Source organism: Podarcis gaigeae, assembly GCF_964106915.1.
Source record: "Podarcis gaigeae genome assembly, chromosome: 14".
In the NCBI taxonomy this organism is placed as follows: Eukaryota; Metazoa; Chordata; class Lepidosauria; order Squamata; family Lacertidae; genus Podarcis; species Podarcis gaigeae.
Genome location: NC_139690.1, coordinates 44,360,618 through 44,384,742, shown reverse-complemented (window position 1 = coordinate 44,384,742; position 24,125 = coordinate 44,360,618). Strand labels below are relative to the sequence as shown.

The window sequence follows — 24,125 nt, the reverse complement described above, 5'->3', positions numbered from 1 at the left end:
AAGCAATCTGAGACTGCGCCTGTGTGCCTGCCTTTGCTCCTCCTGCTTTATGCCTCTCCTGGTCCTGGGAGACCAGAGGGGAAGGGAGCTTGTCGTAGCAGGAAAGGGAGACACCCATACTTCTTCACCAGCCGGACTCATCTCTGCCTCTTGGTCTCCCTCCTCTCCCTATCCCCCCCCCCCCCAGAGCTACAATTCCCAGAGTGGTTTAATTCCTTTTCCTAGGGAACTCTGGGAATTGTAGCCCTGTGAGGGGAAATAGGGGTCTCCTAACAACTCTTGGCACTCTTAACAAACTATAGTTGCCAGGGTTTGGAACGTGTGTGTGTGCCATAACCACTTTAAACATTTAGTGTGAATAAGGCCTCTGTGGCCTCAGCCTTAACAAACTACAGTTCCAAGAAGAAGAAGAAGAAGAAGAAGAAGAAGAAGAAGAAGAGGAGGAGGAGGAGGAGGAGGAGGAGGAGGAGTAGTAGTTTGGATTTGATATCCCGCTTTATCACTACCCGAAGGAGTCTCAAAGTGGCTAACATTCTTCTTTCCCTTCCTCCCCCACAACAAACACTCTGTGAGGTGAGTGGAGCTGAGAGACTTCAGAGAAGTGTGACTGGCCCAAGGTCACCCAGCAGCTGCATGTGGAGGAGCGGGGAAGCGAACCCGGTTCCCCAGATTACGAATCTACCGCTCTTAACCACTACACCACACTGGCCCAGGATTCTCCTCCTTACCTTTAACATTTCCCTTGTAGAAGTCAGCCGGGAGGAGGGTGGGGACAAAGTACAAAAGACAATGGCTGTCATTGGCTTAGGGATGCTGGAAAATTTTGAAGGAAAAGGAAAACGGGAACAGAAATTGCCAGTGTTGCCTTATTTGTCCCATGTATGAAAAAGAAATCAATCCAGTGAGCACTATTGGCATTTGCTGTTGTTGTTGTTGTTGCTGCTTTCCATCCAATGAGCCATATGCAATTTATTACATTTCTCCTCCTGGCCATTTGCCTTGTGTTTCCTTTGTGCTGAAATGAATGGGGTGGAATGGTGTAATGACAATACGCACAAAACATCAGTTACCTGATTTCACCGCAGCAGATGGCAATAGGAATTATGTTGGTTTTGGTGGAAGATGGACCGCAGTAGAACGGAAACGCAGTGCAACGTGGCAAATACAAGGCGGAATAGAAGACGTTGCCTTTTCACAACCTTGTTGTGACTACCTGTTCTTGGCTCTGACTCCACCTCCCATTGGCTTCTCGTCTTTTGGCCCACCAGCCCCAGTGGGCACAAGCCACCACTGTCCCTGACCATTGGGCTAATGGAAACTGTTGTGGGCCCCTCAGTTGTCAGGATTTGGCATAGTTTGGGTGTTCCCAGGTTGAGAAGGAAGGAGAAGGAACTGGCACCCAGCCAGATGGAGGGTCTGAACAGGAGGAGCTGGCATTGGAGCTGGAGGCAGAGGGGAAAGATGGTCTTGTCACCAGGTACCAGGTAGGGCCTTCATCAGTGGGACACACCTGCTCAAATGGAGTGCCTGCGTGGCAAGAGAATCCCATGTGTGAGCTTGCCCCCTTTAAAAGTGTGGCAGTCGTCAGGATTTTTGTGCACCTTTCTCCTAAAATACACATGTTTTATGATGTAATTTTGGCTTGCCTGTTTTGACAAGCAATTTCTCCATAAGCAATGTATATTATTACAGTGGTACCTTGGTTCTCAAACTTAATCCATTCCGGAAGTCCATTCCAAAACCAAAGCATTCCAAAACCAAGGCGTGCTTTCCCATAGAAAGTGATGCAAAACAGATTAATCCGTTCCAGACTTTTAAAGACAACCCCTAAAGCAGCAATTTAACATGAATTTTACTATCTAACGAGACCATTGATCCATAAAATGAAAGCAATAAACAATGTACTGCAGTCACACAATCAATCAATCAGTAGCTGAAATGGGTTCCACACAGTCACAAAAACAAAACAAAAAAGCTGCAAAAAACAAAAAATAGCAAAAACAGACATGTAACACTCAAAACGGAAGTGTGGCACTCAAATCGGAAGCACAACACTCAAAACAGAGCGCGTTCGGCTTCCGAAAAAAGTTCGCAAACACTTCTGGGTTTGCAGTGTTTGGGTTCCAAGTTCTTTGAGTACCAAGGGGTTTGAGAACCAGGGTACCACTGTAGTTATATTTTCACAAATAGATCAGTTTTTATGCACATATTCTCCAAGGACGTGCATTTTTTGTGCCTATCAGGTTCTATCCAATGAGGGTCCACTCAAAAGGAGTATTAATCAACCTAAGTTGTTCATAAAATCTTAGAATTGTAGAGTTGGAAGAGACCTTGAAGGTCAATGAGTCTAACCCTCTCAATGCAGGAATCCTGGCCCAAACTTTCCCTGGGTGAACTCAAACCACCAGCCTTCTGGTTAACAACCAGATGCACTGACCCGTTGCACCACCTGGAGATCCATTAACTTCAGCAGGTCTACTCCGAGTAGGATCAGCATGGGATACATTTGTTAGAGAAGTGCGGGTTTCAAGGATAGCTGTGCTTCACATATTCTTTCAGAAAGTGCAAATTAGGTAAAAGCTGATCCACACCAATTTTTTCTCACCCCTCCCTGATTGTGAAGTTTGGCAGCTGCCTGGCAGTGCCAGTCTCCGCTCCTGGTCTTGCTCTTCTCCTGCCTTCAACAACACTTCAGTAATGCAGAAATTGAACAGGTAAACATTTCCTGGTGTGGAGAATTTAAAACATGGGTAGGCAAACTAAGGCCCCAGGGCCACATCTGGCCCAGTCGCCTTCTAAATCTGGCCCGCGGACAGTCCAGGAATCAGCGTGTTTTTACATGAGTAGAATGTGTGCTTTTATTTAAAATGCATCTCTGGGTTATTTGTGGGTCATAGGAATTCATTCTCCCCCCCCCTCAAAATATAGTCCGGCCCCCCACAAGGTCTGAGGGACAGTGGACTGGCTCCCTGCTGAAAAAGTTTGCTGAACCCTGATTTAAAATGTTGTGGTCATAAAGGCACAGGAGCAGAGTGGGCAGCGGAAAGGTGGCAACTGTAACTTACTCAAAGGCCTTTTCTCAACTTCTTAAACAGAAACTGTTGGGTTAATTCTTAGCTTGCATCCTGGCGGCATCGAGAAAATGATCCACTGTCACACTCGGAAGTAGGCAAAAAATATATATTATTATTGTTATTATTGTACATTATATAACAGCACATTCAGTTTCTAGAGCTATACATTTTATATAACATTATTCTCCAGAGCTAGGTATTTACCAAGGGAGGAGAATATGAAGCAGGACTGAGAGAGAACGGAAAAATAATCTTGCTATTTGCTAGCTCTGCATGGCTTTACCTACAAATCATTTCAGGTTGATCTATGCAGCAGTGTCGTTTTTTTAAAAAATACATATGTATATATTATTCTAGTCTCTGAGACCGGACTGTACAATTATATAACATATATTTTAAAAAGCAATAATTTACTTAAAGATTCTTTTCTTCTTCTTTACAAATATTTACTGTGATATACATTTAGAAATTAATTCCCAGAGGAACAACCCCTTCCTTTCCGCCTGGCACCCACCCAAGCAGCAGCTAACGATTCACCCTTTCTTATTTTCCTTTTTTAAGAAAAATAACAGCCCAAAACACAACCAATCTTACAAGCTGTTTTTTTAAAAAAAATAAATAATACACTCAATAAACAGGTTTTGATTCTATCTCCTTTTCACCCTGTCCTTCCACCCCCCCTTTTTTGTTCAACAAGCAGTCTTTCAGAGTGGTCTGCTGGGTCAAGGGGAAGGCAGCGAAATAAATCTCAATTTCAAAAGGAATCAGAGGAGACACAAAATGGCACCTTATCCTGAGCCAGGCCATTGGTCCATATAGCTCAGTATTGTCTAGACTGACTGATAGCGCCTTTCTGGGATTTCAGGTCTCTCTCCCAGACCTACCTGGAGATGCCAGGGATTAAATCTGAGACCTTGCACGTAAGACAGATTCTCTGTCACTGAGCTATGGCCCTTCCTAGCGTATACAAACGGAGACTGGTTAGACATGGGACTCAGCTACACAGCTGTGAATAAAACGTTTTAAGTGTGTTGTAAAGTGCATTATACAAATGGGACACTAGATGGCGATGGTGAGCTATGGCAAATTTAATATATTTTTCAAAACGTTTTTCAAAAAAAGCATTTTTCATAAATGTTTTTAATATGTGTCTAGATTCCACCATGCACTCACCACTTCCTACTGCATGAACACTGCATGAGCACTAAGACCTGCACTAATTGAGAATATATTGATTTCAAAGTAAGTTCCAGTTCTTCAGCTAGTTAGTGTGGTTGTCACTAGTGAACATACATAGGCTCCTTAAATGGCTTTAATGGTCGTGCCCTCAAGGAATTCTGGGAACTGTAGTCCTATGTGTGCAGACATGGCTGTAATCTTAACCCTTTCAGACTCAGGGCCAGCCTGTAACCTAGGTGTGGGGAACCCTTGGCCCTAAACTATTACTCCCATCATCCCAGGCCACTGGCCATGCTTGCTCGGGCTGATGGGAGTTGTAGTTCAGCAGCATATAGACGACCAAAGGTTTTTCACACCTGCTTCAGCTGAAAAATGCATTTCCCAATCATCATTATTATTATTATTTACTGCATGGCAGTCAGGCTGTTCTTGTGACCCACCTTTGATCATTAATTCAAGGATGGCCAAAGTGGTGCCCTCCTGGTGTTATGGGGCTACAATTCCCACCATCCCTCTCCATTGACTATGCTGGCTGGGGCAGATGGGAGCTGGAGACCAACAGCCTAAACAGGGCATCCCATCAGTTTTCCCTCTAGTAGCCCATCCTCACTGACTAGTTCAGGACCAATGCGTCAAAGATTTTTTAAATGGAGAATGCATTATCTCCCCACAAAACGATGATTCCAGGAAGTGGGAGACCAGGGAGCTTTGACTAGGGATGCGGCAATCTATTGATTTTGGTTTCTCTCAGTTTCTCATTTTTCCCAAATCTTAAATTAAGTTCTTCACATTTCCACACCAGTTTGCAATTGGTTGGGAGTGGGGAATGTTTTCTAATACACATGTTTTTGGGTACAAATTTTTGCTTAATTTACACATTTTTGCAACGCAGTTTCCCCCCAAATATTTGTGTGTTATTTTCACCAGTATATGCATTTTTAGGTATCGTTTACTCCCAGGTTTGTTTGTTTTTTGGGGGTACACATTACTTAGCTGAAAAACTGCATTGCAAAATTCCTAGAAGCGCAAATTTCGAGGGACAACCAAGTTTTGGTTTGTCTATTGTTTTGGGAAGTGCAAATTTGGTTGGTTTGCCTTTAAATGCAAACTGAATTGAGTTTCTCCCCACACACACACACAACAGATATTGCAACCAAACTGGTGCAAAACTGGTGAAAGTTTCCAGTGTATGTATCCCTGGCGCATAAATTTAAGCTCAGTGGAGACACCGCACCGTTTCTCTGTCAATTCGTTTGAACTTTTAATAGATTTTGCTGTTCAATTGTTCTTTTTGAATCTTGTATTGTAAACCTCCTAGAGCCTATAAGATTTATTTATCTATTTAGTTAGTTTCAGTTTTGGAAGACCGCTTTCTACCGTAAACGGAGAAGTCAGGGTATCCCAGGATGGCTGCGTTTCCATTTGCGTATTGTTTCAGATAGTGCAAATTAGGTTGATTCGTTTTTAGACATGAACAGAATCGAATTTTGCACCTCATGCCATCCATAGCTATGACAAGCAAACTGGTGCAAAACTGGTATAAGTTAGGTATAAGAAGAGGTATGCTGAGAATTGGTCAAAACAAAAAAAAAATTTCCTTCCAGTAGCACCTTAAAGACCAACTAAGTTAGTTCTTGGTATGAGCTTTCGTGTGCATGCACACTTTTTAGATACACTGAAACAGAAGTCATCTGTATCTGTAACTAAGCATTGGTCAGTTCACATTTTGTGTGGTTGGTGCCTTTCCCTGGCCTCGATTAGGCATGCCACCTTGAACTCAAACTTTTGAGGTGTCTTCACTCATTCCTCCTCCTCACGTAACATGAATCTGCCAAAGTTCAGGGAGTCGATGTGCTCTGGGCTCTCCATGGTTCCTGATCACATGGAAAACCTATGCCTGTGTGAATGCAACCTGCCTTTTCAGATGCTCTTCTGAACACAAGGGATGGTGACTGGGAGCGGCCACCGAGACCACATAACACCAGTCTTGAAAGACCTACATTGGCTCCCAGTACAATTCAAAGTGTTGGTGCTGACCTTGAAAGCCCTAAATGGCCTCGGCCCAGTATACCTGAAGGAGCGTCTCCATCCCCATCGTTCAGCCTGGACACTGAGGTCCAGCTCTGAGGGCCTTCTGGCAGTTCCCTCCCTGCGAGAAGTGTGGTTACAGGGAACCAGGCAGAGAGCCTTCTCGGTAGTGGCACCCTCCTATCAGATTTCAAGGAAATAAACAATTATCTGACTTTTAGAAGACATCTGAAGGCAGCCCTGTTTTGGGAAGTTTTAAATGACTGATGTTTTAATGTATTTTTAATCCTTTGTTGAAAGCTGCCCAGAGTGGCTGGGGAAACCCAGCCAGGTGGGCGGGGTATAAGTAATAAATTATCCTTCTTACCTTTGTGTGTTTGCTACACATGTGGAGGGGGAACGAGTGAGGAAATCTTTTATTATATGAACAGTTTCTAAGGCTACAATCCGACAACATACCTACTTAGAAGATCCATTGAACTCACTAGCATTTACTTCTGAGTAGGCACGCATAACATCGCACTCTTAAATGAGTCGTGATTATGCGTATTCTTATGTTAAGAACAAACCTTAAAAAGTGTAAGCTGAGCCAGGCATGGGGCACCTGTGTGTCTCTTCTTGGACCCTAACTCCCATCATCTGCAGCCAGCATGGATGATGGTTATGGATAATGGGAGTTGGAGTCCAGCAACATCTGGAAGGTCCCAACATCCCTGACCCCAAGTCCCATCAATGAATGTGCCAGCTGTTGAACCAAGTGAAAGGAAATTCTGGATTAGTGACTCTGGAACGCTAATGTGTGGGCTGCATTATACCAGCACTCTGAAGGAACCCATATGTTTCTGGAACAGCCAAGCACAGGCAACGGCGGACTTGGGGGTCTCAAATTTCAGCGGCACCCTGTGTGATGCCAGAATTTGGTGCCCCTCCACCTCTCTGGCTCCTAGCTAAATCATAGTTGCAGCACCCCTGAGGTTCTTGGACAGGAGCCTAAGGCTTTCGGGAGCCATTGCAACAACATGATACAGTGCATGCAACGTTTAGGCTTGCCAATTTTTATTTTTACTTTCACCAGTCCTTCCTCCTTCTGCGCTTCCAAATGTTGTTTGGTGTGCAGGCATTCGCAGGCAATGAAGCTTCTCTCCTCTCTGAGAGAAACCTTTGCACCTGCTGATCTCTGCAGATTGAGCTGTTGTTGCCCAGGGTCCAAGGAGCATGCCCATGCTGGCTTTTCCTCTCTGGTCAGTTGGCAGCCTAAACTCACCCAGGGCCTTAGTGACCAAATTCTAATTTTAGACAGGTTTCCCTGCCCTACCCCCAACTCTGCCAACCTCCTCCTCTCTGCAAGCTGTCAGGGAACATATTATGTCCTTCAACTCCTGCCAGCCTTTGCTCCCAGGCAAATTCAGCCAGGGTGAGACTCTCTCTGTTTCTCTCTCTCTCTCTCTCTCTCTCTCTCTCTCTCTCTCTCTCTCATGCTTTGCAATAACAGATAACATTGGGGACCTGGGAGATCGATATTCGCTTGGAATGTGTGCCGTGCGAATTGCATTTATTGCTTATGATCCGCTCTGTGGGTCGGTCACAGGCCTTCCTCCAGATGGCTGGACAAGGGACACCCACCGCGACTGGGCGAGAAGAACAGAGTGTTACTCGGAAGTAGCAAGAAGATACGGCAGAGGGGGAGAAGAAAGGAAGAGATTTACGCAGTATGGCTTTTGGTGCAAGGCCCAAGAAGCATGCTTTGGGAACAGAAAACAATCGCATCTCTTTCTCTCTTTTAAGGCACAGCCCCTTTGGAGCCTAGGAAGTTGGGGGAGTCAGGAGAAGTAATCTGGTTCCATTTCGTCATCCTCTGCTGTGGTTAAAGAACAAATAAATCAGAGCATCTTTCTGTCGCAGAGGATGTTCTAATGGAGGCCATTGCAGAGGGGGTCCAACAGGACATTGTGTGGTACCTGAAAGCAGAAAACCCAAATTGCACCATGCACACTCCTACTCCCAGGCCCCAAGATAAATGTAAGGAGAAACAAAAAATGACTGAATTTGCTAAATGATGGTTAATTTCCTTCACTTTTATGCAGAGGGAGGGAATCTATGGGATTCCAGATTTTGCTGGACTACAGCTCCTATCAGCCTCAAGAGAATGAACAATGGTCAAGGACAAAGGATGGGCAAGTCAGCCAATTTTGGTTCTTCTCAGTTTCTCATTTTTCCATTCTTAAGTTCTCCACATTTCCACATTATTTTCCTTTAAAATAATAATAATAATAATAATAATAATAATAATAATAATAATAATAATAATAATTAAGATCCTCATGAAGGTACACCAGCATTTTATGGTGACTTTCTCCTAATATATCAGTATATATATTATATATTCTCCTAATACATATTATCCTAATATATATGTATAGACACTTATACAAAGCAATTTCCCCAAATGTAATCTATTTTTGCTTAATGGCTTAATATTTTAAAAAACTCTTTCCCCTTCCCTTCATGCTCACTGTGAGCTTGAGAAGAAGAGTTTGGATTTGATATCCCACTTTATCACTCCCGAAGGAGTCTCAAAGCGGCTAACATTCTCCTTTTCCCTTCCTCCCCCACAACAAACACTCTGTGAGGTGAGTGGGGCTGAGAGACTTCAGAGAAGTGTGACTGGCCCAAGGTCACCCAGCAGCTGCATGTGGAGGAGCGGGGAAGTGAACCCAGTTCACCAGATTACGAGTCCACCGCTCTTAACTCCTTGATCTGGAAGGCGGCATAACACCCCCAAATAAATACAGACATAAACTACATCTGCACACAATTCAAGCACTCTCATGCCGCCTTAATCCAGCCATGGTTCCCCCCAAAGAATCCAGGGAACAGTGGGTTGCTAAGGGTGCTTAGAGTTGACCAGAAGCCCCTTGCTGTGCTACAATTCCCAGCAGCCATAACAAACTACAGCTCCCACGTCTCTTTGGGGGAAGCCAGAATTGTTCAAAGTGGCCTAAGGGTCAAGGGATGTTGCGAGTGCTATTGATGTTTTATTGTATTTTTAAAAATCTATTGGGAGCTGCCCAGAGTGGCTGGGGAGGCCCAGCCTGATGGGAGAGGTATAAATAATATATTGTTGTTGTTGTTTTTGTTGTTGTTGTTACGGCAACATCTCTGGAGGGCCACAGTTTCCCAATGCCTTCCATAGGAGGAAACCGAGGTATAAATAATATATTATTATTATTATTATTATTATTATTATTATTATTATTATTACGGCAACATCTCTGGAGGGCCACATGCCTTCCATAGGAGGAAATTGTTATGGGAGGGGACAGTGTCTAATCTTTCCTGTGCCCCTGTGATCTTTCCAAAGGACCCTCTGAGAGTGGTTGTCCTAAGCCCAGCCCTACTTTCAGTCTCAGGGCCTGTCTGGGGGGGGGGGGACGGAGAGGGTTGAGTCATTTGAGATGAGTGGCTGGAGGAAGGGTTCAGTGCTTCTCCTCTTGATTCCTCCCTGCACCTATCTCCCCTTGCCCTGCATTACCAACACAGGATAAATAAACCACAGGGTTGGGGCTCCCATGTCGTAATGTCTAGTCCTTCTCTACAATTTTTTTGTGTGGATTTTCTCCCTCCACCTTTGAGGACACCAGGCAAGAAAACTGTTTTTAGGAAAGAGAGAGAGAGAGAGAGAAAAGAGCTTTGTTCCTTTTGTCGACTTTGGACTTCGTTCCCTTCTAAAAAGCAATCGCTTTTATTGTTTGAAAAATAATGTTTTTTGGTAAATAGTTTTGCATGTGGGAAGTCAAACAAAAAGATTAAAAATAACCTCCCTTGCTTTCCCCTCAACAATAAAGGTGTACTATGAGCTGTAGGACTTCAAGTGCTGATCTAGTGCAACAGAATTACATCTCCAGGCAGTACATGTATATATTACATATATTAAATATAATCTAATTTTTTCATTCATATTTTGAAAAACAAAAACATGATTTTGCTACCTGATATTTTCTCCTTTTGAAATTGTATAGTGCTTAGCTTTTTTTTAAAAAGAAAAAACACCCTCATTTTCAACAGGGAACATAGAGACAAGGGGCTTGCCCAGCAGGGAACATAGAGACAAGGAGCTTGCCCACATTTCCACTTGTCCTGTGCTTAGAAAGCACGGGTCCAAGCAGTATTCTGTTTGACCCACACTTCCCAGGCATGGGTCTGTGCAGTTTCCCCCTTGCCCTACACCTTTCCCAGGGAAAGCCCACTCTTTAACTTTAAACCACAGCAATCAGCAATCAGGAGAAAACCTGAATTGCTGTCTCCTCCAACTGATTGCTAAAGAACTGTTGTCCCTGGGATAAAGTTGCAGGACAAAAGGGATGAGTCCTAGATCATATCACTCTGGATGTGATGATACTCCTCCCACACAGAGCCTCAAACTCACAATGTTTGGGTTTCTAAGCTTGTGGTGCCGCCATATTGAATCTGCCCTTCAATATGTTCTCTTAACATCTTTGTTAACACTGGATGTTCACAACACTTTGAGGCTGGCTAGGGTTTCTCAGACCATGCCATTCAGTGGTTATTGCGATTAAACCTTGGGGGTTTTTGTGTTTTTTGTTTTTTTAAAAAAACACACAACAAAAACAACACCCTAAAAACCATTCTAGCTCTCAGGCATTCCTATGGCACTTGCATTGTTCTGCATAATTTGAATTGGGTTTCGTTGAGGAGGGAAAGAGACTGGGGCAGGGGGGAGAGACACCCTTGAAAGCAGTTACAGAGGCCCTGGGTCATATTTCTGACTCCCTTCTGTAGGATCTTTGATCCAGAGCTACGGTGGCCTGCAGCGTCTCAAATTCAGGCTGGTTGTCTGAGCCTGGGTCGTCCAAACCTCTGCTGTCATCCTCCTCCTCCTCCTCCTCTTCCTCCTCATCGCGGCTCATGAAGGCAAGCTCATTCTCATAGCAGAAAGAGTTGGTGCTGGGAAGGAGGAATTTGTTTTCCATCAGGTCCTTGGCACTGCAGCAAGGGGTCGACGGGACCTCATACGTCTTGTGGAAGTGCGAGTAGTCAACTTTGTACTGGCATTTCTCCTCAAACAAGACGGGCTCAAAGCGGTGGCCCCACAAGATCTCGCTGGACAAGTAGGAGCTCCGGGCTTGTGTCGTCATGGCGGTAGCTTCCACCATGCCCTCAAGGATAACCACGATTTCAAAGTCGTCCGTTTCCAGATCCTGCCGGCTAATCCCAAACAGAGGGCTCTCTTCGTTGATCTCGTGGAGAATGGTGAGCGGAGACACTAAGAAAATACGGTCCAAGCCTTTGTCGAACCCAACGTCAATATCTATTTGGTCAAGTGGGATGTATTCCCCCTCTTCGGTGATCCTGGACTTTATTAGCTGAGCTCTCACATGAGCCTCAACAATGTGACTTTTCCGCAGGTTCCCCACTCTCCACATCAGGCAAAGCTTGCCGTCCCTCATGGCTATGACCGCATGATGGCTGAAGAGTAAGGTTTCGGCCCTCTTCTTGGGCCTAGCCATTTTTGCCATGATGGCGCCAATCATGAAAGAGTCTATGATACACCCCACGATGGACTGGAGGACCACCATGAAAACAGCAAGCGGGCACTCCTCCGTGACGCACCGGAACCCGTAGCCTATCGTGGTCTGTGTCTCAATGGAGAACAGGAAAGCAGCCACAAAGCCATTCACTTGGAGGAGGCAAGGGGTGAAGGTTTCGTCCTTGACTGGCTTCTCGATATCTCCGTGGACAAGCGCTATGAGCCAAAAAATAAGACCAAACAACAACCAGGACACCAGAAAGGCAAGGGAGAAGAGCAGCAGCATATATCTCCAGCGGATGTCCACACACGTAGTGAACATGTCCGCAATGTACCTCTGTGGTTTGTCATCCATGTTGGTAAACTCAACGTTGCATTGTCCGTTCTTCTTAACAAATCGGTTCCGGCATTTCCTCCTTGTGTGGATCTTACCGTTGCCAAAGCCATTCACTCCCGGCATGGTGGTTAAAGTCAACCCGTCTTCCTCAGAAGATACGATGCTGTAAGGGTTAACTCTACCTGCACTCATCCCTGAGTCGAGCAGCAGTGGGGCGGAAGGGTCTCTGGACTCTTTGGGGGGCGTTGCCCTTGGGTCCCTCCCAGTCTTGACCCTATGGAAGAGAGGAAGGAGCCCTTAGATTTTGAAGTGCTGCAGACAGATAGATCTAAGTGGAGGTTCTGCAATGAGAAAACAAAGAAACATGGGTTATCTCTCAGAAACGAGAAGTTGTGACAGCCGCTCCAGGAATTTGCTTGAAAGGTAAGGTAGATAAAATAAAATCATATTTCAAACTTAACAAGGTTCAAGTTTCTCTCTGCTTTTGTCCATGTGCAGGAAAAGCTAAGGTCTCCAACTAAGGTCTACACCATGGGTAGGCAAACTAAGGCCTGGGGGCCAGATCCGGCTCAATCGCCTTCTAAATCTGGCCCGCGGACGCCCCAGGAATCAGCGTGTTTTTACATGAGTAGAATGTGTCCTTTTATTTAAAATGCATCTCTGGGTTATTTGTGGGGCCTCCCTGGTGTCTTTACATGAGTAGAATGTGTGCTTTTATTTAAAACGCATCTCTGGGTTATTTGTGGGGCACAGGAATTTGTTCATTCCCCCCCCCAAAAAAAAATATATAGTTCAGCACCCCACAAGGTCTGAGGGGCAGTGGACCAGCCCCCTGCTGAAAAAGTTTGCTGACCCCTGGTCTACACAGACATGAATTGACCTAAGGTAGCCATGCCTGTTATCTTCAGGAGGCCTACTCTGAGTAGGACTAGCACTGTTTACAGCTCAACATTTTGAAACCGAGTGCAGAATTCTGCATCCCCACAATCTCACCTTTCATCAATTAGAAAAGAAATAATAATTATTATTTCTAATAATTTATACTCTGCCCATCTGGCTGGGTTTCCTCGGCTACTCTGGGCTAGGGGAATCAAGATACTAGCCCTCATGGGCATTCCTTCAAATAAAAGTCATTGGTACTTAGCTTCAACAATGCTACCGCGTCAGACACTCTCAAAGCATTCAGATAGATGAAATGGATGATGAAACATTAGAAGTAGTATAAACTGTGCAAATTGACTACTATTTCAGGAAGACTGACCACTTTTTAAAAACTTTAGAAGCACTAAGTGTGCATTTGTTCCATTGAAGGTGCGTTTCATTCCCTCTAATAATAATAAAAATAAGGATGGTTTCTGAAGTGTTGAAGAATCTGTGGCCTTTTAAATGTGTTTGTGGGAGGCGGGGTTATTGGTTTCTTTCCTTTTTTCATTATGAATTTTGTGTTCTCATTTTGCATCTAGCTAGGAGTGTCAAGGAAGCATAATGGAGGGGGGCGGATATACATGGAATTTGCAAGAGCACAACAGAGCAGGGAACAGAGTAAGCGGTCCTTTTCGTGACAAGGCGAGGCCCATCGAGCAACCGCATTTGCAAAATGCACCTTGGAGCCACAGTGTTGACGACATGCCTCCGAGCTTCCTGATCTGGGTGTGTTGTTGCTTTGAATCTCACAGCTAGACTGGTCAATAGAGTCGATTGCTGTAATCACTGCCATGGCCAGGGGGGAGAGATGTAACAAAAACACTCTTGTGGTCACGTTGAGGGGCTCTATGTCAGCTGGCGACGGCGGCCTCATGCCATTCGCTGAGCACTGCAGAAACCGGAAGGCCAAATCAGTTCACGGAGCAAACAAAGGAGCTCAGGAACAGAAGGACGTGTCAGATATTGAGTCTGAGCACGAGTCCATCTAGCCGAGTATTGTCCGCTTACGGGGGTAGCCAATGTGATATCCTCCAGACGTTGTTAGACTACAGCTCCCATCAGCCCCAGCCAACATGGCTGATGGTCAGGGATGATGGGAAGTGTAGCCTCCAGGGTCATCTGAAGGTTGCCATGTTGGTTAACCCTAGTCTTCACTGACCGGCAGTCAGGGGCGTCTTGCCCATAGAGGCAAGTGGCACCGGGCGCCAGGTTCTGAAGGGTGCCCGGGAAAAGGCGGAGGCTGGATGCGGCGCCTCCCGGCACCAGCTCACTGCCCTCGCCCGCCTCCGCCATGCCACACCGAAGCAGCGCAGCGCCCAGAGCCTCTGCCTGCCATGGCCATCGTGGCACAGGTGCCAGGGAAGAGGCAGACACTGGGCGCAGCACCTCCCGGCATCAGCTCGCCGCCCTCGCCCGCCTCGCTGAAGCAGCACCATGCCCGGAGCCTCCGCCTCTTCCCCCCCAGAGGAGCTGCCCCCCCAGATGCTGCCCCCCTCGTCCAGCCCCACAAAGCTGCCAGCAGCACAGTAAAAAGGTCGGCAACTCTGCGAAATGGGGGTGGGATCTTTGCACCACAGCACTGGATATACTTAAGAAGGCCCTGCTGACAGTGACTCTTCTGGGTTTTGAACAGCCCTCCCAGGGAATGTCAGGGGCTGAACTTGCGGTCTTGGGCATGCAAAACATATGCTTTGCCAATGATCTGCATGATTTCCTTGCCCGATCCCATGCTCTTCCCCCCCCCCCCCCAGCTCATCCGCTGAAGCACCAAACGTCTTCCCAAGCTAAACTGCCAACTCTTCAATCCCCGACATTTCCAGAATGGGATAGCAAAGTCCACTGTCTGATAACAAGCCAAGGGCCTTCTGGCGCTTCCCTCATTGCAAGAAGCTAAGCTACAGGGAACCAGGCAGAAGGCCTTCTCGGTAGTGGCGCCCGCCCTGTGGAACGCCCTCCCACCGGATGTCAAAGAGAAAAACAACTACCTGACTTTCAGAAAACATCTGAAGGCAGTCCTGCTCAGGGAAGTTTTTAACGTGTGATATTTTACTGTATTTTTGGTTTCTATGGAAGCCGCCCAGAGTGGCTGGGGAAACCCAGCCAGATGGGTAGGGTACAAATAATAAATTATTATTATTATTATTACCCGAAGCACTGCTGTTAATCAGTGTAGACAGTACTGACCTAGACGGACTGAGGTGCTAACAGCTTCTTTTGCTTCCATATTTGCATGTAGTTGCGATCACTTTTTCTCCAAACAACTCAGAGCAGCTTCCGTCTGGTTCCCGTTCAGCCTCCAATCAAGGCAGCTAACTAAGCTAGAACCTGCTTAACTTCAGCTGAAGAGCTGTGCTCTGTACCTGCAGACCGCCCTCTGAACCATTAACACACCTGAAAACTTCCTGAATTATCGCAGCAGGCATGTGGGTCCTGAGGAAGGGGTGTGGCTCAGTGATTAAACGTTTGCTTTGCGTGCAGAAGGTTGCATCTTCAATCCTCAGCAGGCAGGCCTGGGAATGTCCCCCAAATGAAAGCTTGGAGAGGCTCTGGCAGCCAGTGCCAACATGACTGTGCTAGATGGAGGAATTCGGTTTCAGTCAGTATTCCTCCCAACCCAGAACTAAACACATAATCTTGCACTCCTGTCAGATTTGCTACGAACTACGTAGGCATTAGAAGACAGGCCCCTGTTGTGTTAGAACAACCCCGTGCGGCTTAAGCGAATTACCTACAGAATTCGCCGATCGGCCCTTTAAGAATGGGACCAGGACGCACCTGGAAGATGCTTAAAGGTCTCCTTGATTCTTGGATTTGGTTCCCTGCAGCTGGTTTGGCCAGGAAAAAGAGAGAGCGCAAGAGGAACTTTAATTGAATTTCTAGCTTATCCCTAGAAGACCCTGTAATCTCTTTAAATACAGCCTCTTGTCAATTTCCTTTCATCTGCTGTCGGTGTTATGAAATTCATAACAAGGGAAGGGTCTGGACAGAGACATAGAAGGCTGTGTTAAGACCAGTTACAGATAGGTAGCCGTGTTGGTCTGCCATAGTCAAAACAAAAAAAATTCCTTCCAGTAGCACCTTAAAGACCAACTAAGTCAGTTCTTGGTATGAGCTTTCGTGTGCATGCACACTTCTTCAGATACACATGTGCATGCACACGAAAGCTCATACCAAGAACTGACTTAGTTGGTCTTTAAGGTGCTACTGGAAGGATTTTTTTTTGTGTTAAGACCATTGGCCTATTTAGCTCCGTATTGTCCCACACTGACAAACAGCAGTCCCCCCCCCCTGGGGTTTCAGACAGGTAACATTACCAGCTGTACCTGAGGTCCTGAGGTCGTCGGCCTGCAAAGAAGATGATCTCCCACTGAGCCAACACGCCTTTCCCATAAAGCCTCTCATTGGGTGGACAACTCAAAACTGGGCAAGGAATTTATCCTCCCTTCCTCTCACCTGTTACCAGAACAAGCATAAATAACCAATTACCTGCCCAGTGTTGATTTCGATTAGTTCCCAGCATGGGTCCAAGGGCTTTAGAATACCTGTTTTCAATGTTTTGTGGTTTTGGCTGACCCAGTTAATTGTTTTTTTATTATTGTTTCTTCAAATCAAAGCACATTTATCTGGGGTCACCAAACTTTTTGGGCCAGTGGGTTCCTTTAGGATTTTGAGGGAAATGCAGTGGGAGGTCATCAGGAGTGCCTTTTAGCAGCCTTGCCTGAGAAACCAGCAACAGCTGTATTAGGATCAGATTAAACCAGCCACTGTAGCCCCGTGCATTGATAACCTTGAGACTGGACTACCGCAATGGGGTCTATGTGGGGCTGGCCTGGAAGCTCCATCTAGAGCAGAATGCAGCAAAAAAGAACTGCAGGCGTGGACCCGCCAAGTGTCCCTATTTTCCAGGGACATCCCTGATTCGTAGCTGTCAACCTTTCCCTTTTCTTAAGGGAAATTCCCTTATTCCGAATAGGATTCCTCGCATGAAAAGGGAAAAGTTGACAGCTATACCCTGATTTAGAGAAGCTGTCCTGGTTTCTGATTTGATCCCAGAATATCCCACTTTTCCTTAGGACGACCCTATTTTCACTGGATAAATGTTGGAGGGTATGGAGTTATCCGACCCCCGAGCTGTCTGAAGGCAATCCTGTACAGTGGTACCTCAGGTTAAGTATTTAATTCGTTCCGGAGGTCTGTTCTTAACCTGAAACTGTTCTTAACCTGAAGCACCACTTTAGCTAATGGGGCCTCCTGCTGCTGCTGCTGCGCCGCCGGAGCCCGATTTCTGTTCTTATTCTGAAGCAAAGTTCTTAACCCGAAGCACTATTTCTGGGTTAGCGGAGTCTGTAACCTGAAGCATATGTAACCTGAAGCGTATGTAACCTGAGGTACCACTGTATAGGGAAGTGTTTTCTTATTGTTTTTTATGTTTTTATATACGTTGGAAGCTGCCAAGTGGCTGGGGCCACCTAGTAAGATGTATGGGGTATCAATAGTAAAATTATCATTATGGAATGGGATATCCCTATTTTCACTGGAGAAATGCTGGAGGGCATGCATGTGATATCTCTGGCAAAACAGCTGCGCTGCTGCCCATATGCTACAGGGCCTAGTCGGAGGTTCTTGTACTAATATACAAAGCCCTAAAGACCACACAAGCCCTTATATTCCAGCTAGATCACTGCAGTCATAGAATCCCCTGCAATGAAGAAATCTCAGCTAAAGCATCCCTGACAGATGGCCATCTAACCTCTGCTTAAAAACCTACAAGGAAGGAGAGTCCACCACCTTCTGAGGGAGTCTGTTCCACCGTCAAACAGCTCTTCCTTGTCAGAAAGCTTTTCCTGATACTTAGTCAGAATTTCCTTTCTTGCAGCTTGAATCCACTGGGTCGAGTCCTAACCCCCAGAGCCGGAGAAAACAAGCTGGCTCCATCTTCTGTGTGACAGCCCTTCAGATATTTGAAGATGGCTATCATCTCCCCTCAGCCTCCTCTTTTCCAAGCTAAACACACCCAATCATCTGGAGGAGGGCTGTGAATTTTCTCTGGGTTTCAGAAGCCTGACTGGCTTCAGCTAGTAGTCAAGCGTTTGGTGTCATTGGTCCCATGGTGCGCAACACACACCCAGCTGAGATTTGGCAGGCTTCAGGTTTTTCTCAAAGTCCTTTTTACGCCAAAAACTCTATTCAGTTGTTTAAATTTTCCTAAGATGAGCCAGACATATTCACGATTATTTTGAATTGTTTTAACGGTATTTTATGTCCCATCATATTTGCATACATTGCCACCTTGATGTATTTTATACCAGCGGGCAGTTTTATGAATATAATTTGTAAAGAATAAATAAAAGGAATAACAAAATGTTGGCCACGGGGTGTGTGGCATAGCACAAAATGGCTGCCTTATCTAAACGAGCATATAAGGGTACAGAATCACAAAATGGTGTGGGCTTGCTCCCCACCATCTCGCACCCCACCAGTGGAGGAAAACAACATCTACAACAGGCTCCCCTGAGCTGTTATTAAAAATAGTAAGAGAATATATATTTGTACTTTTCCTCTGTTCAGAATGGAAGAGTGAATGTGGGGTCCAATGCTAGAATCAATTCAATGTGGGCATGTCTGAATGTGTTTGAGGTAGGAGAGGCCAAGGCAGTACAAGGAACTGAGCAGGGACAGCAAACAGCCTCTTGTTCGGTGACGATTTTTGAGGTGGTGTTTATCTTTATTTATTTCACATCATTTGCATACCACTTGACTGTAATAAAACCTCTTAGGTGGTTAAAATGTCGCTGGATGAGCTTTTGATGTATTTTGTAACGTTCGTTGTTCCGCTCCCCCCCACCCCGGTTTTTAATTACATTTGTGTTTTGTGTTTTACCCCGTCAAGTCACTTTGAGGCTTTTTATATTGCATAAAGCGACTGATTAACGATGGATAATGATAATGATTAGGGCTTTTTCCCCCCCAGGTGGGTGCCATTGCCATTATAAGAGAACAAGGGAGACCTTCATGGTCAGTTCCGACGCCTCTTTTTCTAGAAAAATAACACTGATGATGATGATGATGATGATGATGATGATACAGATTTACCTATTTGTAGAGAATCCAGCTTGAGGCTGGATTTGATACTTTGAATTCTGATGTGAACCAACCTAATCACATTTTTCCTCCCTGCGCTATTGTGCTGATTGGAAAATATCCACCGGCTTTCCCACCTCCCAAATATCCTGAGGTGGTTTTTGGCGCAAATAAAAAAAGTGCCAAGATCCCTTTATAAAAACCCACCTATCTCGAGGAAGAAATACATTTAGGAAAGGGGAACGGTCTGCTTCCCTTTGATGTGCATCAAGGCAACACTCTTCCCAAAGAGTTTGGGCAAAGCAACAGTTACAAAGGGAAAGGGAGGGAGGAATTAGTGACCTCCAACAAACTAGAGCTGCTTTATCTGATGAGTTTATTACTTAAAGTAGGGAGGTGGGGAGGGGGAGAGATTACGTAACTATGTGGCTGTTCTTCCCTCCTGGAGGGATCATCAGGCTACCCGTTCAATTAATCCTTCCTAATTCACTGCCCTTGGGGACCTTCTGCAGAAAACAACAGAAATCGCTTTCTGCTTTAGGCCAGTGCTCGCTTGGGAGCTGGGCAAGCTGCAGGTTCAGTGGCCTCCTGGCAAAGCCCCCCCCCCCAGCTCTTTTGGGCAAACAGTGTCCAGCGGCTTTTGGGCAAACAGTGTCCAGCGGCTCTGGGAGCTTTCTAAGGGGCTGGGGCAGCAGGAGGCTGAAATCACATGCGCAAAGTGTGTAATGATCGCAGCAGAAACTTGCAATTTCAGATGCCACAAAGGGACACAGAGGGGGAAATTACTGATCACTCTACACAGGGATGGGAAACCCTTTTCGGCCTGAAGTCCATGATCCTTTCTGGATTACCCTCTAAGGGCCATGTCCCAGGTGTGAAGGTGGGCGGAGCGACGAGTGCGAATTTTACCATTGTGCAGAAGGCTGGTTTCTGCACATGCTCACTAACCCCTCTCTTAGACCCTACAACATGTCAAAGGGAAAAACTGGAAGGCCAACTTTGGGACGCCATTGTCCCTTTTTTTCTCATAAGAGGACAGCGGCCATTTTGGGTATGCAATCTTGCATGATTTTGCAACAGGAACTTGCTTTTTTTCAGGCACAAAAAGTGAGATCACGGCGGCCCCAGAAAAAAGCTCTTTCCCTGGGGGGAAATTGCATCGCAAAATCAACCTGCGAACACATTTTAGAAACCACAAATCATCAATTTTGACAAAAAGAGAAAAGAAAAGCAGAGCATCCTGTTGCTAAACATTTTAATTCTGAGAACCACAGCCTGTTATCGATAATTGCTATAGAGATGCAGACAGATTCAACAATGTTAGGAGAAAGGAAGAACTTCTGGATGTAAACTCTGAGCATATCAACACCGCATGGCGTCAAGCTAGAGTAGAGTATCAGCATCTCTTAAGCTTCAGTGGCTTCAAAGGCCTTCTGAGCTGTCCATTCTCAAAGCTCTATAACAGCCTCCTTGGAAACAGCATACATTTTTATCAGAGCAACTGATGAAAGCAGAAGCCAAAATATTTTGCTTTAAGAATTTAACATTTCTGTTTTGTTAGTCACTGCAATATGCATAACTACACATGTACACCACCACCAAAGAGCAGGTACATATTTCAACACACAGTTTACTAGGATTTTAATAAACCGATGCATAGTTTCCTGGACGTAAGCTCTTTTGAACTCTGTGGGGCTTACTCCTAGTCACACAGAGGCAACTTAGAGAACACACTTGGCTTTAACAAAAGCTCTTCAGCCAGCTGGAATATAACCTTTAGCTTCCACTTAGACATGAAAACCATCTTGCACTGAAGTGTCACCATTTAAACCGCTAGTGTGAAGAAAGGACCCCATCAAAGAAAAGGGAAGAAGTACCCAGCTTCTGCTTATTTTTGTTTCCTTTCCCAACTCGCTCTATGCTAATCCGTCACTAACAAAGCCTTCTAGTTGCCTCATTCCCATTTGTGACCCCGCCCACTTTTGCCTATGGCCCCACCCACCTCCAGCATGCAGCCCCTGTAAGGTTGCTAAGATGGAAATGCAGCCCATGATCCAAGAAAGTTTTCCCCGGTTTAAGAGAGTAACTTTACACCAGGGATAATGAACATCGTGCCCTCCAGATATTATGAACTAAAACTTCTAGCCAGCATGGGTAATGGTCAGGGATGATGGAGCTTGTAATCCAAAACAAAAGGAGATAAAATTACATACTATTTTGCACATAGCTCGGGGTGGGAGACCTGTGGCTATCCAAATAATAATAATAATAATAATAATAATAATAATAATAATAATAAGTTATTATTTATACCCCGCCCATCTGGCTGGACTTCCCCAGCCACTTGGAGTGGCTTTCAACAAAATATTAAAATACAGTAATGCATCAAACATTAAAAGCTTGCAGAACTACAGCTCCATATATTCCTGACCCTTGGTCATGCTGGCTGGGGCTGTTGAGAGGTGGGAGTCCATCAACATCTGGAAGGCCATTGACATGGTAGTGAACAGCCCTGTTATAATAAACCTGCCCCCAGATGAAGAATAAAACCCTTTTTTGGGGGTACACGTTGCTCAGCAAAACGGCTCATATAAGGTTCTTATTTTGATTTAACTCTTTCCCCCAGTATCTTACATTATGAGTAGTAATAATTACGGCAGCATATTCAGTGTTGGAAACACTTCGTTGTTTGAGTTACCCTTAAAAACAGCTGAAGGCAAGGATTGCAGCTGAGAGACTACGACTCTGCCTAGGGCCCCCTTTTTGATGTTATCGTTCCTCTTGCAATAACCAGGAGTACTTCTTCCCTACTCCTCCACAGTGGTATCACATGACATCGAAAACCTGCGTCGGATCCCTAAAGATCTCTCTGGCTGTGCACATAGCCAGGAGCTAAATCCAGCCTTCTTAGGAAGCTGTATTTTACTGAGTCAGACCACGGGTCCAGCTAGCTCAGTATTTTCTACACAGATTGACAGCAACTCTCTAGAACAGCCTTTCTCAACCTTGGGCCCCCAAATGTTGTTGAACTACAACTCCCATCATCCCTGGATCCCTGGTCCTGCCAGCTAGGGATGATGGGAGTTGTTAGTCCAGCATCTGTCAACCCAAGGTTGAGAAAGGCTGCTCTAGGATTTTGCACAGGGGTCTCCCCTGGTTCTACCTGGAGGTGTCAGGTATTGAATCTGGGGCCACCTGCATGAAAAGAAGAGGTCCCTGAACTATGTCTTTCCTCCTTGGTGAGTGGATGTGGCTTTTGTAAAACAGGATCCACCCAAATCCTCTTTAGGATTGGGCAGGATGGGCAAAGCACTATGGGGTGGGCAACTTGTGGTCCCTGGGATGCTGTGGCCAATAGTCAGGGATTATGGGACTTGTAGTCCAACAATTTCTGGAGGGCCATAGGCTGTTATTGTTATTCACATTTATACTGTACTTTATGCTGTTTTTTGTTGCATCAATTGTTTTAAATTTGTTTTCTGAACCGGGAAGGGCAGGGTATAAAAATATTATTATTATTATTATTATTATTATTATTATTATTATTATTATTATTATTCCCATCCCTACGTATACACGAAGGAGCGCCTCCACCCCCATCGTTCTGTCTGGGCACTGAGGTCCAACTCCAAGGGCCTTCTGGTGGTTCACTCACTGAGAGAAGTGAAGCTACAAGGAACCAGGCAAGGGCCTTCTCGGTAGTGGCACCCTCCATGTGGAATGCCCTCCTGCCAGATGTCAAGGAGATAAACAACTATACAACTTTCCAAAGACATCTGAAGGCAGCCATGTATCGGGAAGTTTTTAATGTTTAGCCTCTACTGTGTTTTCATTCTAAGCTGCCCGGAGTTGCTGGGGCAACACAGTCAGATGGGCAGGGTATAAATAATAAAGCTGTTGTTGCTGTTAAGGAACCTCAACTCCCTCTCATTGGGAAGCCTCCTTTGATTTTGTAGGGCAAAGCTACCTTTCTATCTGCCTTATCCCTTGTACACCCTGTAGATTGCTGCGATCTGTGCAAGAGTTTCCCCTGCCAGTTCCAAAGATCTTGGAAGTCTGTTCTGCTGTAACTCAGAGCAGGGCTTGTAGTGTGGCTGCCCCTGTTCTGTGGAACAGCATTCCTGTTGAAATGCGAGAGAAAAACCTTTGCACCCAGCCGGAACACCCAGAACACAAGAACACAGGTGCCTTCCTTCTATCTGCAGGATTTAACTCCCTTCCGCAGGGCCTGTAAGATAGAGCTATTCCGCCTGGCTTTCAACTTGAACTTAGCCTGATCTTTTATTCCCCTTCCTTCCCTCCCCCTCCCCATTTTATGAAGATTACCAGCTCTGGGATCCCACAGCTAATTCTCCCCTGGTCTCCACACTGGCCCAAATAGGACTAATTTAGCCAGCTAGCTCTGGTGATCATCTAATGTTTATTGGATGGATTTTCCCCCTGAATTGATTTTTGAATTCTGAATTTATTGTTATTCACATTTTATACTGTATTTTATGCTGGGTTTTTTTGTTGCATTAATTGTTTAAAATTTGTTGTTAGCCACCCTGAGCCCGGTTTTTGAACCGGGAAGGGCGGGGTAAGTAAAGGTAAAGGTACCCCTGCCCGTACAGGCCAGACTTGACAGACTCTAGGGTTGTGCACTCATCTCACTCTAGAGGCCAGGAGCCAGCACTGTCCGCAGACACTTCCGGGTCACGTGGCCAGCGTGACGAAGCTGCTCCGGTGAACCGGCACCAGAGCAGCACACGGAAACGCCGTTTACCTTCCCGCTATAAAGCGGTACCTATTTATCTACTTGCACTTAAGGCTGCTTTCGAACTGCTAGGTATAACAGTTACTGCTAGGGCGGAGTATAAAGAAAAAATTATTATTATTATTATCAGATCAGACCATCAGTCCATCTAAGTCAGTCTCGTTTGGCTGCGGCTCTCCAGGGGTTTAGACAGGGGGG

At 45.5% G+C, this 24,125-nt stretch overlaps 1 protein-coding gene across 4 annotated transcripts in view; it reads right to left on the bottom strand.

The window, feature by feature from the left end:
* Window positions 1–8,576: 8,576 nt before the first annotated feature.
* Window positions 8,577–24,125, bottom strand: part of LOC310831218 (ATP-sensitive inward rectifier potassium channel 12) — a 46,849-nt gene continuing 31,300 nt past the window's right edge. For 2 of the 4 annotated variants that reach the window (XM_083711656.1, XM_083711654.1), the window contains exon 2: window positions 8,577–12,507. In XM_083711656.1, the coding sequence (XP_083567782.1) occupies window positions 11,057–12,358 (1,302 nt within the window). In that variant the 5' untranslated portion in view covers window positions 12,359–12,507 and the 3' untranslated portion in view covers window positions 8,577–11,056. The remainder of the gene's footprint in view (window positions 12,508–24,125) is intronic. The other 2 variants (XM_083711655.1, XM_083711653.1) reach the window with 1 other exon arrangement.